This window comes from Orbicella faveolata, unplaced genomic scaffold, assembly GCF_042242905.1.
Source record: "Orbicella faveolata isolate gen_17 unplaced genomic scaffold, um_ofav_v1 contig_34, whole genome shotgun sequence".
Classification (NCBI taxonomy): domain Eukaryota; kingdom Metazoa; phylum Cnidaria; class Anthozoa; order Scleractinia; family Merulinidae; genus Orbicella; species Orbicella faveolata.
In genome coordinates this window covers 23,032,067-23,048,957 of record NW_028301563.1, presented here as the reverse complement: position 1 = coordinate 23,048,957, position 16,891 = coordinate 23,032,067, and the positions used below count along the sequence as shown (strand labels likewise).

The following is a 16,891-nucleotide window of genomic DNA, read 5'->3' as shown; positions in this document are numbered from 1 at the left end:
TGTGACATGTAACGCAAGGGAACTGAGCCCTCACGCCCTTAGCTTCCAGGGTCCTCTCTCTTTCTCCTTCAACAGACTCAACAAATCAAGAGCTGCTCGGTTACAAAACTTTCATGGGCTGCTGGAAGCGGGTTTCTTCTCTTTGGGTCAGACCAGAGTTTATCCTTGAAACCTCCCCCCCCCGGGGGGGGGGACAGGACTTTCACATAAAATAGACGGGAGTGCTCGTCAAGTCGTCGTACATTAAGGGGTTAAAAAAAAGTTTTGGTACCCAAGGCTTCTAAGGGTGCTCAGCCCAGTAAGGCTTTCGCGGTACCTTTTAATTTAGGGCCCGTATTGAGCCGAAAATATTCCGCGGGGTGGGTAGATCAAGAACGCCTTCAAAAAGGTGTGTTAAGTGTATGAAAGTAAAACGAAAGTCAATTGTGAAAATTTCATCACTTACTGTTTAACATATGTGAAATAATTATTCTGGAGAGTGAGAGCTGAAAGTGCTCGTTCAAGGGAGATATCTTTTTTTCATTTTCCTTGACTTATCATTTCCTGATTCCCATATATTTCCGAGGGATCGGGGCATTTGATTGCGTAGAATGACCCTAAAGTGGGTGGGGGGTTTGCACACCATCTTAATCTTTGGACCAGGGGATACAAGGAATATGCCAACTAAAAGTTGAAGATGCCTTTTGCCCGGGGGAGGGAGTCCGAGAGGGGGGAGCTGTTGAACTTTCAAATTGACTGATACATAACATTATACGAAGGGTTGGGAAATTGGGAAACTGAGACGTGAAGAGATAGTTTTTCTGTTTCCAAATGATCTGTGTACCTCCTGTTAACAACAAGTTGCACACAGGGATTTCAGGCCACATGTACACTTAATCTTTTGAAAGCACAAGCCCCTTTGCCTTGTGTTTGATTGTTTTAAATAACTGAAAATCCCATCCTGGTACCATTCAAATAAATTTACTTTCTGTTTTTTTTAATCTTTATTTTGACTTTTCTTAGAAAATAATACATACATATAGATTAAAGAGAGATAGTGCAATTTAATTTGCATAAGTATGCTCACAACAATTGCAGCTTAACTAATTATAATTAAAAACTAAATGCATTAGTAGCACATGTAATAAACATGAAATACATGTGCAAAATATTCACTAATTATGACAATACACAGCACACTAAATGACATCATATGGCAGTCCACATTCTCTCTAAAGCACAGTTATAAAATTATTTGCTATTATTTCAAACAAAATGGATGGCAGTAAAATATTCCAAAGCTGCCTAATTCTTTCCAGCTATGTATTTTAACCAAAACTGTTTCGTACTTAAAATTGTCTTTAAACAAACAAAACTTCGTTATTCAGCAAAGTGAATGTCAAATTATTTTGCTTCCCATTTTTCAACTACAACACCTTGCCATTATTCTCTTACATTATTTTTTCGTCTGTTCCTTTTTCCCTTTTTTTCGTTTTTGATTTCAAAACATTTTCTTTATTAATGACCACATAGAGATCACATAATTCACTGTTTGCTCTCACAGAGAGTAACCTTAACTTATACCTTGTGCTCTGACATTGCTCAACACACTGTTCTCACTCAGTTCAGGATGTCGTATTTATGTTACATGCACTTGCAGATTTACTATTAGCTATTACCAAGTCAAGAGTGGAAACAATGTGTCAAGTAATGCCAGAACTGGTATACACATTAGGGGGTTTACAAACATCTGCCGCTTTCTACCCAAGCAGGGGAAATTGACAAGATGTGGACATTTCAACAACACTAGCCACATGGAAAAAGCAAAAACACTGCTTCATCACATTCTTGATTCAGCTTCGAGAGAAATAAGCTAAATCACTTGGTATCCAACCAATGAAATAAGACCTATGCTTATCTGGAATACTAACTTAACTAAACCCTGAGTGCAATGCTATGTGACTAGTTCAGTTCTACTCACTGCACATGTGTAGCATAAACAAGACAAAAAGGTAAACTTATTTCAGGGCATAATATTACTTAAATTACTTAAAACGTGCCACAGAACCATAGAAACAAGTACCGAACCTACAATGTACAGAAAAGAGAGACACTCAGTTAGGATGGCACCAAACAAATACAAAACTTCCAAACTATATAATGTGGTGCCAAAAGGGAAAGAAATGCTGATTTGACTAACTCAATGGCTTGAATTCATTCACCCTTTTATACAAGTCATTGTTCAAGTACTGTAATGTATAGGGAAAGTATTAGAAGTACACAAGTTTCAATTATACAGTTCAGAACTCCAAGAGTTTAGTGTTTACCATGTCCATTTCCCATATCACATAAAATATTAGCTAATATGGTGACAGTAGCAGTGGGGTTATCACTAATTGCCTTTCGCATGGCTACTTCAGGTACAGACTCCCCAAATATGCCAATCAGTCTCTCCAGTTTCACATTCATGGCTTCTTGATCTCTTTCAGGATGATAGAACCTGCACTTCAACCCATAGGTGCACTTCTTTAGATACGGACAAATCCTTGGGTGAGTTGCTGAACCCTTCCGAAGAAAGTTATCAAGACTTGGCCCATGTTTGCCAAGTGGATCGTCAGGAACCATAAACTTGTCCCCAACAAAAGAGTACATGAGAAGTCTCTGTTCAATTGTCTCTCTCCACTTTGGATTCTCGTTAACTAAGTCTCTGTAGTTATCATTTGACAAAACGATACCATCTGTTTCCGCTGCTAGTTTTATGATAAATCGATCATCATAACAGACAATTCTTCTTCCATTCACTTTCCTTGAAGGAGTGAAAACTAAGATACCATCACGTTCCAAGTTGTACAGAATGTCCTGATCTGTAATTGGTTTGTCTGGACGGGATGCTTCCTTGCGCCAAGATGGCACAAACACAGTGATTTCTTTGTGCCCTTTTGCTCTGAACCAATCCACAGACAGTTGTATGCCTTTACAAGAGTAAACATCTTGCCGTCCATGGCTGTAAAGAAGGAAAAATTATTTTTGTAAGGAAACAAAATGAAAGTAAATCATGTTTTATGGAAAACTATGTGTTTTATGCAAGTTTATTAATAACCAAACTTAACAACAATCTCCACTATTTCTAGAAGCATCTGGTCGGGGGTGTTGCCAGTTAAGCATGCAAAATGGACAAAGAATGTTTTAACTATAAATAACAGCAGCATGCTGTTTGGTTAAGAACAGCAACAAAGACTGTGTGATGTTCATTGAAAACAGGAACACCTTTGTCCTAAATGATGTTTGAGCAAGATACAACTTTTTAATCTTAATTTTATAATCTCTTCACAACAAAGACAAATTTAAACCCTATTATAAATCAGACCCAACTAAATTTACACAGAAAAAAATTATAATGATAATTTCAAGACCATGAATGGGAGGTTCGAAAGCAATATGTTGAAGGATGTTGCTCAATTGATAAAGGAACTTACTCAACCACAGGAATTCTAATGACTTGCTTGACCCTGTTTTAGCTTTCACTCTACTGCACATGCTCAGAAGTATTCAAATAAACTTCCTGTTCAGATATCGCATTTCATCAAAACAAAACTATCTCATTTCAATAGATCAATTTTTTTTTCTCCTCATCCAAAATACAAAGTTTTTTGCAGAGAAATTTTGCCCCATTTTGCAGTCAGCCATACCCCTGAAAATTAAGTTAACGAGTTATGTTCCTGTATCGTTAAGACGTGAACACAACAGAAGTTACATGTAGCTTACCTCATTGCAACATTGCTTCCATCAATCACTACAGGCCTCAAGTTTGAGGATGAATTCCCTGCAACCTTTTTGGCACCAAGAATTTGTTGGTACATGAGTTTTTCTTCTTCATCTAGCCTATCACTAGCACTCATGCCACTGCTGCCAGCTTCTCTGTGGCCATCATACATTGTTGATGCTGGGTTGCTGTAAGGTTGCAGTTGCATAAGGGGCTGAACAGAAGAAGAGCCCCTTGCAATGATATCGCTAGGGCGCTCAAGAACTCTTTTAGTACCTCTGGGAACTGCTATTCCTCGTTCCAAAACATCACTAGGTAATTCGTAACTCGGTCTCGGCAACACAGCTGAAGCACCTCTTGCGATAGCGTCTCTATCCCAGTTGGGTTGAACACCATGAAGGGAAGCTCTGATCACCTTGTCTGTAGGGTTTTCATAGCCAGCCCTCAACATGTGTGCTGGGGGTGTGTTTGGGGCTCCCCTTGCAACAACTTCTCTTCTTGGAGGATACTGTGCTACTGCTGCTGGAGCAGGCTTTGGTTGAGGAGACGAAGCGGATATCTGATACGGCAACGATGCTGTTGTTTTGAGAAGTTCATTCAACAGTGTATTTTGAGTAACGTTTGTTCCTAGCTTTTGAACAGCTTGATCAATCACTTGATTAGAATAGCCTAGTTTTATGGCAAATTCTCTTAACTGCGGCTCAATACTCGGCGGATGAGGCAGAGTGGTGTTCGGCGGTGATCTTATTTTATCCTCAATCAAAGACTGTGCCAAAGTGACGGCCTCTGCGCTGCCTTGTAACGTGCAGTTGTTCCGTGAAGGAAACTTAACCACAGCACTGGTCGTTCTTTCAAGGTCGTCTCGTAACTTAAAAAGCACATTGTAAAACTGTTCACTGAACGGAACAGAAATGTCTAACTCTGGATTACAAAGCGACTTGATGTATTCCTGAAAAAAAGGGAGATAGAACTTCACTACAACGGAACACTTAAGACATGCTGAAAACCAATAATAAGTTTAAGCTTCTTGCATGTAGTTTTACCGAATGCAAAGACAAATTCGTTTTTCGCAATGAAAAGTTATTAGACTTTGTATTTTTATTGTTGAGCAATAAAAGCTTTGAATCATGATACTCTGTCGGGAACAATCAACTCGTGTCTATATTGCTGAAAGATATAGCAATTCACTGCTGAACGCCGAAGTATTTCCAGCACAGTATACCTTCATAAGCTCCAAGACCAATAAGTTTGAGTTTTATAACGAGAAGAAAGAACTGTGTTCAAAAAGCCAGTATCGCTTCGATCAGCAACACGGAAGTTTTTAAGGCCTTGCGACATGCTCTTTGAATTTCATGAGGATACATATGGAAATTTTAACTTTAAGCGCCATTAAACAATAGAACCTAAAGCTTAAATTTCTACAAACCTTCGCTTTGGCCACTGCCTCTTTCTCGCCTTTTAAAGCCAGCCACTGAATTCCACTTTTAACAGCACTCTCCTCTGGCGAGCTGAAGTGGACAAGCACATGAAATAACAGTCGTATTCGTTCGAACGCGCTGGCCACCAGCGTTCGCCGTCCATGCTCAACGGTCAGTTCCTCCACAATATCATTGTCCGCCATTTTTGTTTTGAGATCAACTTGGCAGTAAATAATCCTAACAGTGAAGACTTTTCTCCTTCTATTAACACCAGTGGAACGCCATATGCGAAGCACTCAATTCTGCGAAGAGGAAGTTAAGGGCGGTTTTGATCAGTGATATAAATACTGGTAAAACATCCTTTCTTGTGTTCTGGTCTCGTCCACTGAAATTCGACCATTCAGCTTACGTCATCCCTATTGACGTTTTCTTAAGACTTCCCTTGGGGAGGAGACAAATAATAGTTTTGCAATACCAAAAATTTCTCCGAAAGCGGCCTGAAAAATCCATTTCAAGGCAAAACATACCAAAGATACATTTTCAAAAAGCTTTCATAACTAGAGGTACCTTCGAAATCTACTGAAATAACAGCTTTACTGGTTGTAAAACAGCTGCCCGTTTTTACACACTCTCCCCTCCCTATAGGTTCAATTTAAACGATTTTCCAAGCGTCACCTCAGACGCACGCAATACATCATTCAGGGTAAATAGACTTCCTAGAAACTGCTGCAAAACATAAACCGAGCAAATTAAGTAATACATGAAATCTTTTGGTTTCAGTGCCTTGAGATCACGATAGCTTATTAAAATACGTTATGACAAGAAATGATTTGTTTCAACGAACTTACGAGGCTGTCACTCCAGTCACTGCGATGCAGCTGTTTTAAAGTTCTTATATTCCAAGCACGTATTTCTCTCTTCTCGGCCTTAGACGGTAAACTAGGGGTAACTATAAAGCACTGAGAAATTTCACAATGACGAATCGCCTTTACTGTAGACGAAAGTATTGATGTGCGCGTAAGCACATAATTCTGTTCCGCATCAGGAACGAACCCCTTGGTATGTTACGAACGCTGAAAAGGGGTCGACTCGCGACCGAAGTGCAGAATTCTGCGTCAGTTAAAAGATTCCTACTACAGCAAGTTATTTCTATCGATCTTAAAGACACGGCTAAGAAAAGAAGATTCCTTCTTTCGAGAAATGCTTCAGTTTTCTTCGGCCCGGAAAATGTATATGGAAAGTGGAGGCCAAAGAATAATTATAATAAGCATCATTTTACTCAGACAACTTCCGCTTATAAAATGAAACTGCCCACTACTTCGGTTTTAATAACTGACTATGCCTGTCCTTATAGGGAATACCGAATTCCTCAGTTTTCTTTTCGCCTCAATACGTTGAAATGACCACCAACACTGAATGTCATACTTGTTGCGTATTTCACGATCGAAATCAGCCCAGGGCAGCCGGAGTAATCGTAGTTTTTCCGCATTATTTTATAATAATTTCATATCGTCTAACTAGTACAATATTGCAAGATTTTTAACAGCCGACGACTGAAACTAAAGATCGGTGCGGAAAAGTCAAATCTTCAACAACTGCATCCTTTGGAAATAAGTCTTATTAATTGAAACGCAACAGATACGCATTTACACTGTCTCCTTACCGTTGCTTACGAGGAATCAAAAACCTACGAACCGACGCAGACGTAAATGTCTTCGAGGTTACTAGTCGAACCAAATCGAACGTTCGATTAATCGAAATTAATTGATGAACAGTTCGATTAGTAACGTCGAGAAATATTAATGTCGATGTGCCAAAGCTTGACTTAGTATTATAAAATGTTGCGAGCACTTTCCACAAACTTAAGAACAAACAAACAAAATATTATACAGTATGTCCTCTTTTCAAGGCGCTATGAGGCGCTTCAAGGCACATGGCACAATCCGTCTTTATGCTAAGAAATACGCCTTGGTCGATACAACTTCACGCTGAAACGGTGACTGAAGGACTTATAAGGCCATACAAAAAATAAAACTTACTAGTTTGTTTATGTTCTTCCCCTTGTGCGTCCTGCGCATCTAACTAAACAGCCGAACAAAGTATTCCTCGACAAGAACGCGGACAACACAGGAACAACATTCTTATCATGCATGTATCAGCGGACGTGTCATATTGATATGTGATTGGTCACCTGGCCGTGACGCATGGTCACTGTTTAATCCAGTCATGTTCAGCAAGCAGTGGCCAACACTCCGGCACTGTCGGGGCCTCTCTCGACGTTTCGACTCTTTTTGTTTGTTTGCTTTTTTTTTTTTTGTTTGGGTGATGATGATGATCAACATTTGATTTGATCAAGATAGCTATAAATGTTGCCTTATACTACAACGCTAACATGGCGTGCTTTACCCTATTGGCAAAATCCATCTACATGTAGTTGCTTTCACCTGAATGGCAAAGTGCACGAAACGAGGAATCCATTTTTCTTTCTTTCTTTTTTCGGAGACCGCTTTTTTTTTTAAGACCGCAACTCTCCTCAGAGTGAAGTATTTATCAGCTGTCAGGCAATACACTGTAAGTCATTTCCCTGGTGCTTTATTAGTTTGTAAGTTAACAGGCACCACCGTCCGCAGAGGGAGGGACTTGGGTGTGGAGTGGAGGCGGGGGCCTTGCGAACCCCCTTTTTCACTACTAAATAACGCAACAAAGGAACTACGTGAATCTTCTTCAGGAGTGAAATATTTTCTTTGGCAGGAAAAATTCAGTTCCGATATTGATCGACGGATTATTGGGTGCAAGCATTAACACTGACTTTTTCTTCGGGCTAAATTTAGAATCGTACAGAGGCTGCACTGTTTTCCCACACAGACTTTTTTTTTTTTTTTTCAGAATCCTATGATTATAGAGAACAAAAATATCAGCCGTTAGTTGCAATCTGTTTATTTATGTCCTGGAGAAGACGTGAAGCGATGTCAATTCTAAAGCATTCTCAATTTGACTTTTATAAAAACCTGGCTCATTGGCAAGCCAATCATTTGTCAAAGGGAAAGCGCACACCATGGAAAATTGAAATCGAGAATGGAGAACAATTATATCATATGGAAAGACTTGACCATTGCAGGCAAATTTATGCTGACTCAAGTGACTCGATAGCTGATGCTTTTGACTAATTAAATTTCTTTTATGACTCGTATACCGTTTATTAAGAGTAAGGTTGAATAAAGTATGTTCTATTCATGGCCTGGTACAAGCCTAAGACCAGCTGAAAATAGAAGCGGATAGCTAGATCACCCCGACTTACCTGTTGAGTGGGAGGGTGGGTCGCCAACCTCTTCGATTTCGCGGCCTCGCCGGTAGAGTGATGGGGTGGAACACGTGTAAATTATTTTATACTGCAATTGACATAAGCCCCAGGGTGTTAATTACCATAATAATGCCAAACCAACGATGACTTGAATTACTTTAAACGGCCCAAATTAATCAATAGAACAATGGTTCTACGTACATGTTTATTATGTACCTTTGTATGTTTTCTTAGAAGTCCTCTGCATATTGAAACAACAACGTGAAAATACCGTGTTATACTTATTTTCAGTGGAGAAAGAGAACATTTTCTCTTTAGAATTGTTGAACGCCTTGATAACATACTGAGCTACACAAATTATTATACCGACAGACATATACTGAATCGAATTCTGAAGTAAAATAGAACTCGTCGTCCTCTACGTCACCGTTGTTAGTGTGTAGGTTTCCCCATTATAAACAGTTTTATAATTCAACTTTCATACACTGTACGAATTCCGATTTTTTGATTGGCTGATTTGTACCACGTGATACTTTGTACTACGTTGCGACGAGACAACCACCTTGACGTCATTATCGTAGTGCAATAGCCGTGGTGTAAACTTAACACACTACTGTCATTACACCATGGTTTCGGCTGACTCAAATATAGTGGTTTCAATCCATTGTTTCTTTGTAAAGTGTATTCAATTTGAATAATAAAAATGTCAACGCACTCATTACTCGTGAATTATAGCTGGTCTTCACATGACGTCACCAAAATTCGAACTACAAAACTATTGATCTTCCTGAGATTTTACTTTAATGATGTATAAGAGCAGCTAAAAACTAATATTCACACAAATTTTCGCTCCGAATGGGTTCTTGGTTTTGTGATACACTACGCTTGAATTTCTAAGCTTTTGCGTGACGCGGCATTTACATGACGGCCTAGAGAGCTGTCATGATGGTTAAAAAAGTGACTTATTTCGGGGAACTTGGCTATCTGAACAGTTCATGTCTTAGAAAAAGTATTATTTTAGTGTTCTAGAGTTCCTCGAGGGATAAATTCACGCTTTTGTAGCAAAACTCAGTGACAAATGTTTCTGTTGATTTCCGGCCGCCATGTTGGTTCCCATACGGATGGGCACCAGCATGGCGTCTCCATACAAATCTCTATAAATTTGGGTAAAAAATGTCTCTACGTATCTCGCATAAGAAAAATTGCTGTGACCAGAATTTTGGCGAGAGTCTTTGCATATTTACCTTCTTTCATTTGCCAGATTCTGGACTTAATCTATTGACCGGTTTCCATTTTTATTTTGATCTATTTTGAATTGCGTGACACTGAAAACCAGCAATACTCGTTCACTAACAATGAACACGAAATTTTCAACACCGAGCGAGGCTTTGCCTCGTGCGGTTTTGAAATTTCTCGTTCATTATTAGTGAACTCGTGCAGGTAAATCCAGCTCGCTGAGTGCGTTAACCTGTAAATAGTACACATCCTCTTTAATTCGACTATTTCTGAAATGTTATTTAAAGGAAACTTCTGACTCAGGTTCGGCTAACATCTGAAGTACCTTCGGAACTTGGCTGAATTTCTGAGTGTTTGTACGTCCCGTAGAAAACCAGACAGTAAGTCCATGGCAGTTGATCACCGGACAAGGGTGCACATAAAGACCATATTCGCACGTACGTATCTCTCGGAAATCTAAATATATATATACTAGTTAGCAATGCTTTCGAGTGGTATACCACGATATACCAAGAGAAAACATTGCATAACTATTTTATGCCATGCCATAGAAAATACAGTGGCCATGGTCAACACAATCACTGCGACATACATGCAGCGCACGTTGGGAAGGTTGAGTGCAATACCATCCAGTACATAAGGGCTTTCCTATATTCTGATTGGCTGATTTTCTAGGGCACGATATAAATATATTTATATATTTATTGACGAAAAGCGTCTTTAATCAGTGAGCTGCTTTGATCTAGTTTCTTTCATTATGTTGCTGCGAATTTTCCCGTCTGAAGACGTTTCACCCTTTGCTACTAGCCAGCCTCCTTATTAAACCTGCTGTCAATCATCCCAAAGGTTGACGTATAAACAACTTAAGTCATTCTGATTACTCAACCTTTTCTTATGTTTTCGTTGTCCCGTGAAAAAGTGGGACATGACCCTCAGGGCCTTTAAAAATAACATTTATATGAGGGGAAGTGACTTCGGTGTTCGATTAACTTTCCTCTCGGTACGTGCGCGGAAAATGACGCGTTACGCCTCTGCAGTTCACTCGATCATGACAATTCAAAAGAGGGTACTTATGTTATTTACTTTACTCAGTTTGAAAAAATAGAAACAATTTGACATTTAAGGCTGCAGCTATGATGTCCATCTAGTCACGTTCACGATTCCACTGCAAAAAAATTAAAGCAGGCTATGAAAATACTGTAAACCAAATAACAGAAACAGCGACTCCTGTCAAATTATATTCTAAAAAGTGGTGACGTAGTCTACTTCCTTCCCTGCTGAAGGCATCATCATTGCCAAATCCTTAATTTGTACAAATTTTCAGTTTTCCTTTCTTTGGGACGCAAATTTCACTGTTTCTACCTCTTGTTGCGAGGAATCATCACGCACGTGCCTTTGATAGTATATTCAATCAGCAAACAGTCCTACTAAGTTTGTCCTGTGAAGGTTTTTTTGTCGTTGGAGTACGTGATGTGCCCAAAGTACATGTTTAGAACGCGTGGCTAAGAGCTACTTGTCCTGTCACCTCCCCCGCGTACACAACCTGAAGTGCGCCTTCCGGCCAGTTAACCTTCAGGCTTTTGATCTCAGTGCTGGTACCTGTTTCTAGATCTTACTGCCAGAAATTCACTGATGTTAGAAAACTAAGACATTCAACTCATCAGTTGCCTTGGTTTAAATGATAAAACGGCTGGAGCTGATCAATGATGGGCATTGTGAACCTCTATTACTCTTTTTTTCTTCTTCACCTTAACACCTCTGCATTTGGTCAAAATTAGTTTTCGCTTTCTTCAAATTTTCTTTATTTTTCAAAATTAGATCGTATCTACCAGTCACGGCAACCGACCTTTTCAAATGAAAATGGCAGTTAAACTCTACATATGGCTATTTTTGGATTATATTTACTCTCCTTACAATACGGCACAGCATTTACTTTACTTACAACAGGATATAATAATTACTCCTGCTTCCGAATCCCACGCGTCACTCAGCTTCGTGTGTGTCCCGGCAGAATAAAACCTTCAGTCTGAAAATTATCCTTGGAGAAGTTTGGGCATCAGTCACTTAGCTCTCTTAGCTCGCCCAAATTAGAGTCTGTATGTGATTGCCGCCTTTTTGACACACCAAAGCTTGCACATGCGCCGACCCGTGATGGGTCGGTGGTAATGCTTATTTTCTGTATACTACTTACAATTCATATTTAATTACCCAAGTCAACCTTACTACCATTATAAGTTATTTAATCTACATAGCATTATTCTCTTTGTGATCCTCGATTTATGTTGCCAAAGTTTTATTTCTTTTAGATTCAACTTCAAGGCTTTCAACCCTCAAGGAATCCTAATCAAACAGAAAATATAAGAGTAATTTAATCAGCAAAGTTATTAAACAAGGCATCTTCGGCGAAGGGTCTCTGGAGCAGCACATATGTATTTTTTCTCGGGTGGAAAGACCGCATTTTGAAAAGAAAACGCAAGTCAGCTTATCTGCTTGCTTATTCCCTATCCCACATGGCGAAGAAAAGCAACGGAATACTAAAGCTGTTTGTAAAGGAATATGTGTATTAATAATCCATCCACAGGTAGAGGAATCCAGTTAATTGGAATGATGTATATCTATTAAAGTGCAAAGATGGAATAATTAAGCAAAGCCGATACAACGTAGAACTTAACTTGATTTGATAAAATATTTTGGATGGCCTCTACCATTACCAGCCATTTTCAGGTATAGAGGAAAATTACAAAATATTTCATGCACGCTACAGCTATTCTTTAAAACATGTGTGTGGGTGTGAAATATTTGTAATTTTTCCCCATACCCAAATATGGCTGGTAGTAGCAGTCTGGATATGTAGGTAAAGCAAAACACTCAGCTATGAGTATTTTGACCAGTTATTATAGATCGTTTTCACTGTCACGCAATAAAAAAATAAATCGAAAACCATCCAGTGGAAAAAGCTATGAAATTATGATGTTATAGAAGATAACTAAATAAGCCACCTCTCCAAGTTTTAGGCCTGTGCGTTTCCCCAAACTTCAGATTTTCGTCGAAATGTTTCGCCGATATTTACAGAGCCCAGTATGAAAACGCCATGTTGGTGTACCTCCGTGGTACACCAATATGGCGGCCGGAAAATGGTGTTAACATCTGGAACTTACTTTGGCTATCTAGGCGACTGATTACCAGTACTAATCAAACAAGCATTTACATAAGCACTTTTCCTAATGCTTTAACTTCTAAAATGGCTCAAAATCGTGGGATAAGTATATATTTTTCGACAAACTCGATCATAGCCTTGTGTCACGCACCTCCATAACCCTGAAATTCAAAATGCTCTGGATTCCAAACAAAGCACGCTATTGAGCTGTAAAATTGTAAACAAATATAAATATACCGCCTCTTGTGCCTGATGCGGACGAAAACTTTGGTGGCTTTTTCGTTTTGGATTTTAGAAAGTGATGACGTCACGTGAAAACGATCTATTGGAGATGTGTGACACTGGGCATGCTCTGGGTACTCTGGTGGGTCTAGACGTGTAGCGGCTCGACTTCCCCAACAGGAAAATATAATGGTAATGTCCCCTTTGCAACTGTGGACCTGGCAAAGGGCATGTTGCACTTGGAAGATTCGGCTAGTCCGCAAACGTAACCAAACTCTGGCCTTTAGTATCCAACTGGTGCTAGAGAAAGCCGAAACTTACTAGCATATGCATGTTTATATTTTCCGTATTCTTCACAGAAAGAATAAGCTTCGCTGCCTGGAAAAATTAGCTCTCGAACTGCACTCTTTCGAAATTTACAATATTCTTACATTATTACTGCTGCCATTGATTTTGACCAAGCGGTCATATCCTTAGCCTGGGCTTCGTTTGGTAGTGGCCAGCCGAAATATTGTTCAAGTTAAATTATACATTGTGTCCGCTTTGTTTACATTACACATTGTGTCGGCTTTCTCACTATCTATTCAGTGATAGATAGTGAATAGCGTAGTAGTATGCCCTTGTTAACAAAATGACGACCGCTTCTTAAGCCTGGTTTTCACTAGCGACTCAAGCACAAGCGCAAGCACAACAATTCTTATTTCACCGCGTAATTATATAGCAGTCAGATAATCCAGTATTGTAAGCACAGCTATTATCTTTTAATTTCTGAAAACTGTCCAATTTGGGATTTAATTTGGACAGTTTTCAATAAGGACTTTGAGTAAAACGCAGAAACTGTCCAATTTGGGAAAAATAGGACAGTAAGCTATTAATCTTCCGAAGATTATCGAAGGTCACACAAAACCTTCCGAAGATTTCCAAAGATCACCCGAACACTCCCGAAGATTTCCGAAGATCCCCGAACACTTCCGAAGATTTCTGAAGATCACCTGAACAATTCCAAAGACTTCCGAAGATCACCCGAACACTTTCGAAGATCTCCCAATATCGCCCGAACATCTCCGAAAATTTCCAAAGATCACTTGAGTACTTCCGAAGATCACCCGGACACTTCCGAAGATTTCCGAAGATCACCCGAACACTTTCCAGGATTTCCGAAGACTTGTGACAATCTCCGGCGATCTCCGAAGATCACCGAATATTTTCGAAGCTTTCCCAAGTTTCGGAAGATCGAGGGCCCAGTCTTTTTCTTCAGAGACAGTTACTGTAGTTTTCCTTGCAAAGCTGTATTACCTCACGAGCTATATAATTCCTCTGACAGCCAAATTGGACTTGGCCTGCGGCTTCGTCCAATTTTGGCTGTCCTGGGAATTTTTTTCAAAAAGTCCAATTATTTCCAAATTGGACAGCATGTAGTCCTATTACATATACAAAACGGCCTTGACGTAGGCATAAGCACAAGCGCAAGCTCAAGGACAACTATCAAAATGTTTCCTTTTTCTTATGCTTGGGCTTATGCTTGCGTTTGCGCTGCAACAAGTAAAAGCGAAATATCACTCAGGCATAACACGAGCACAAGGATATTTACCACACGTGGTTATATTTGGATCATGAAAATACTGAATCCATATTAACTCGCGCCCAAACAGTTCGGAATGTTCGGATGATTTTGCTTGTGCTTGTGTTTGCGTCGAATATCGTTTTCACTTGGGTCATCCCTATTGCTTGCGCTTGTGCTTGCGCTTGTGCTTGCGCTTGTGCTTGCGCTTGAGCTTGCATCGCTAGTGAAAACCAGGGGCCCGTTTCTCGAAGGTCCCGAAAAGTTTTCGCACCCGGAAATTCGTAGCAAAATCTGCAGCCTATGATTACAGAGCTGTTTTATTCACATACAAGAAGTTTCATGCTTATACACCTTTCTGTTTTTATATATGTACAGATTAACTAAAAATGCTTTGCTGGCCTGAAAGTTTCCGGGGCCTTCGAGAAACAGGCCTCAGGCTTTAGTGTTTTCGCTCTCGATTTCTATGCGTGATATCACGCGATAGAAATCTCGAGCTCATAATCTCATTGTTTAATCGTTTAATGCAAAAATCGATTGGATTTAAAAGTTATATTTTCTTTTCATTTATTTGTTCACTTTATTTCTATTTTATTACTTCTCGGCTTCATTTCTTACTTCTCTGTTGTGCAGCTCCAGCTCAAGTGACGTCACAAGCTCGGCGAATGAAGGCCGCTCTGAGGGGTCTGGACGCCAGCATAACATCATGATCTCGTATCTGTCATGATAACACCAAAAATCCTGATCGTGAAAGTGACTGATCTGAGCAAAGAACTACTTAACAAAGTTTCAGAATAACTTTACACATGTAGTCTTGCAGTTGCTATGGTCAGATATTAAGATTGTCAGTTCGGTAGGTTCAGTGGCTTTTTTTTATTGGTTGAAAGCTGAACAAAGTGGTCGAATCACTGTCGGTTTCCCCTAGAAAGTAAAGAAGGAAGGACTCGAAAGTAAACGTATGGTATTACATACTGAAGCTTGACACACACTCAAAGAAGAAACAAAAGAAACGAGGATCGAAAAAATCGCTGTAAATTATAACTCTATTCGCTTGAAGTTAATAGTCCACTAGTACACCTGCAATGTAATTCAAGCCTAGTAAAAATATAAGTCATACATATGTTTATTGGAAAGGGGAAGAATGTTTTCTGTAGCTTTTCATCAATAAATTGGAAAGATAAATCTTGTGGTGAGCGTAGACACTGAAAATATTATCAGTCAATCATTCAAGCAAGCAAGCAAGCAAGTAAGCAAAAAAATCATTAATCAGTCGTTTATATTAATCCACGAAGCTCCTAGGAGCTGGAGAGATCCTAAAAGAACAGAACATCAATAAACAATCAAATACTAAGAAATTAAAACTAATATAAGAACGCAAAGTTAAATGAACGCAATTACTATACATAGGCCATTAAATACAACATGCTACTATAATGTGTCTGAATAAAACGTTATTAGATTCCCCGATCGTAATCAGTAGGCATACATTTAGAAGTTATTAATTGAAAAATATATATATATATCTTATTTACATTTCATCTGGGCATCTTTCCGGTTTTGTTAATCTTTTTCCTGACTTAATAAATTCCACAACCTCCATTCCTCCAAGACCGGAATACGGCATTTTACCTTAACAAGAACCAAACAGTAAAGTAATCAATAATAACTCGAATGTAAATATTAACTCAGGTACATTTTAATACATATTTTGCAATATTATTGAAAAATGAAACTTCGCGATCGTTTTCCATCTTAAATGAAACTAAAGAAGACACCATACGTAAGCAATAAGGTAAAGAAAGCCTCACCAAAATTTCGTTTATTTTAATTCAGTTTAATAACTTTAATTCTTTTGACACTAATTACTCAGTCTGAGAAGAGTTTACCTCCGGATTCTATCTCCCATAGTAGCACACCAAAGGACCACCTACAAAAGAAAGGTAACGCGCTTGTAAACTGAACAAGCCCCGTCTTACATCCATTGGCATTCATCCTGTAACAATTTTAGAAAACAGCCTTTTTGTGGCAAGAGAACTTTGGGTCTTTGAGGTCCTGAAATCCAAAAGAGATACTCGCACAACACGAGCTTATATTACCCTGCAGTATAGTATCTTTCGAAACGAATATAAATATTTATTATATGGCTAGCTCCGTGAGCGGGCAAGATTAATCAAATCCTGCGCTGTAATTGGCTACCCGAGCGGGCAAGATGGAGCTATCTTGCCCGCCCGGGACTACCCGCCATATCCCGAAA

At 39.2% G+C, this 16,891-nt stretch overlaps 1 protein-coding gene and 1 pseudogene across 5 annotated transcripts in view; both read right to left on the bottom strand.

Annotated features, from left to right (window-relative positions):
• Positions 1-959: 959 nt before the first annotated feature.
• LOC110057121 (NEDD4-binding protein 1-like) lies at positions 960-15,355 on the bottom strand. Of its 4 annotated transcripts, none has more exons than XM_089272427.1 (4): positions 15,256-15,355; positions 5,169-5,462; positions 3,745-4,691; positions 960-2,983 (listed from the first exon to the last, which is right to left on the bottom strand). In XM_089272427.1, exons 2-4 carry the CDS (start codon positions 5,361-5,363, stop codon positions 2,296-2,298), a joined length of 1,830 nt encoding a protein of 609 aa, XP_089128553.1. In that variant the 5' UTR covers positions 5,364-5,462; positions 15,256-15,355; the 3' UTR covers positions 960-2,295. The 4 variants fall into 4 exon arrangements, with proteins under 4 accessions (XP_089128553.1, XP_089128552.1, XP_020619350.2 ...); XM_089272426.1 differs by lacking the exon at positions 15,256-15,355 and adding an exon at positions 8,459-8,549; XM_020763691.2 differs by lacking the exon at positions 15,256-15,355 and adding an exon at positions 7,200-8,418.
• LOC110057120 (uncharacterized) overlaps positions 10,760-16,891 on the bottom strand; it is a 19,075-nt pseudogene continuing 12,943 nt past the window's right edge. The window contains exons 17-20 of the transcript XR_016201724.1: positions 16,524-16,564; positions 16,170-16,266; positions 15,256-15,355; positions 10,760-12,037 (exon numbers count right to left, since the gene is read on the bottom strand). The product of XR_016201724.1 is annotated as an uncharacterized LOC110057120 (transcript). The remainder of the gene's footprint in view (positions 12,038-15,255; positions 15,356-16,169; positions 16,267-16,523; positions 16,565-16,891) is intronic.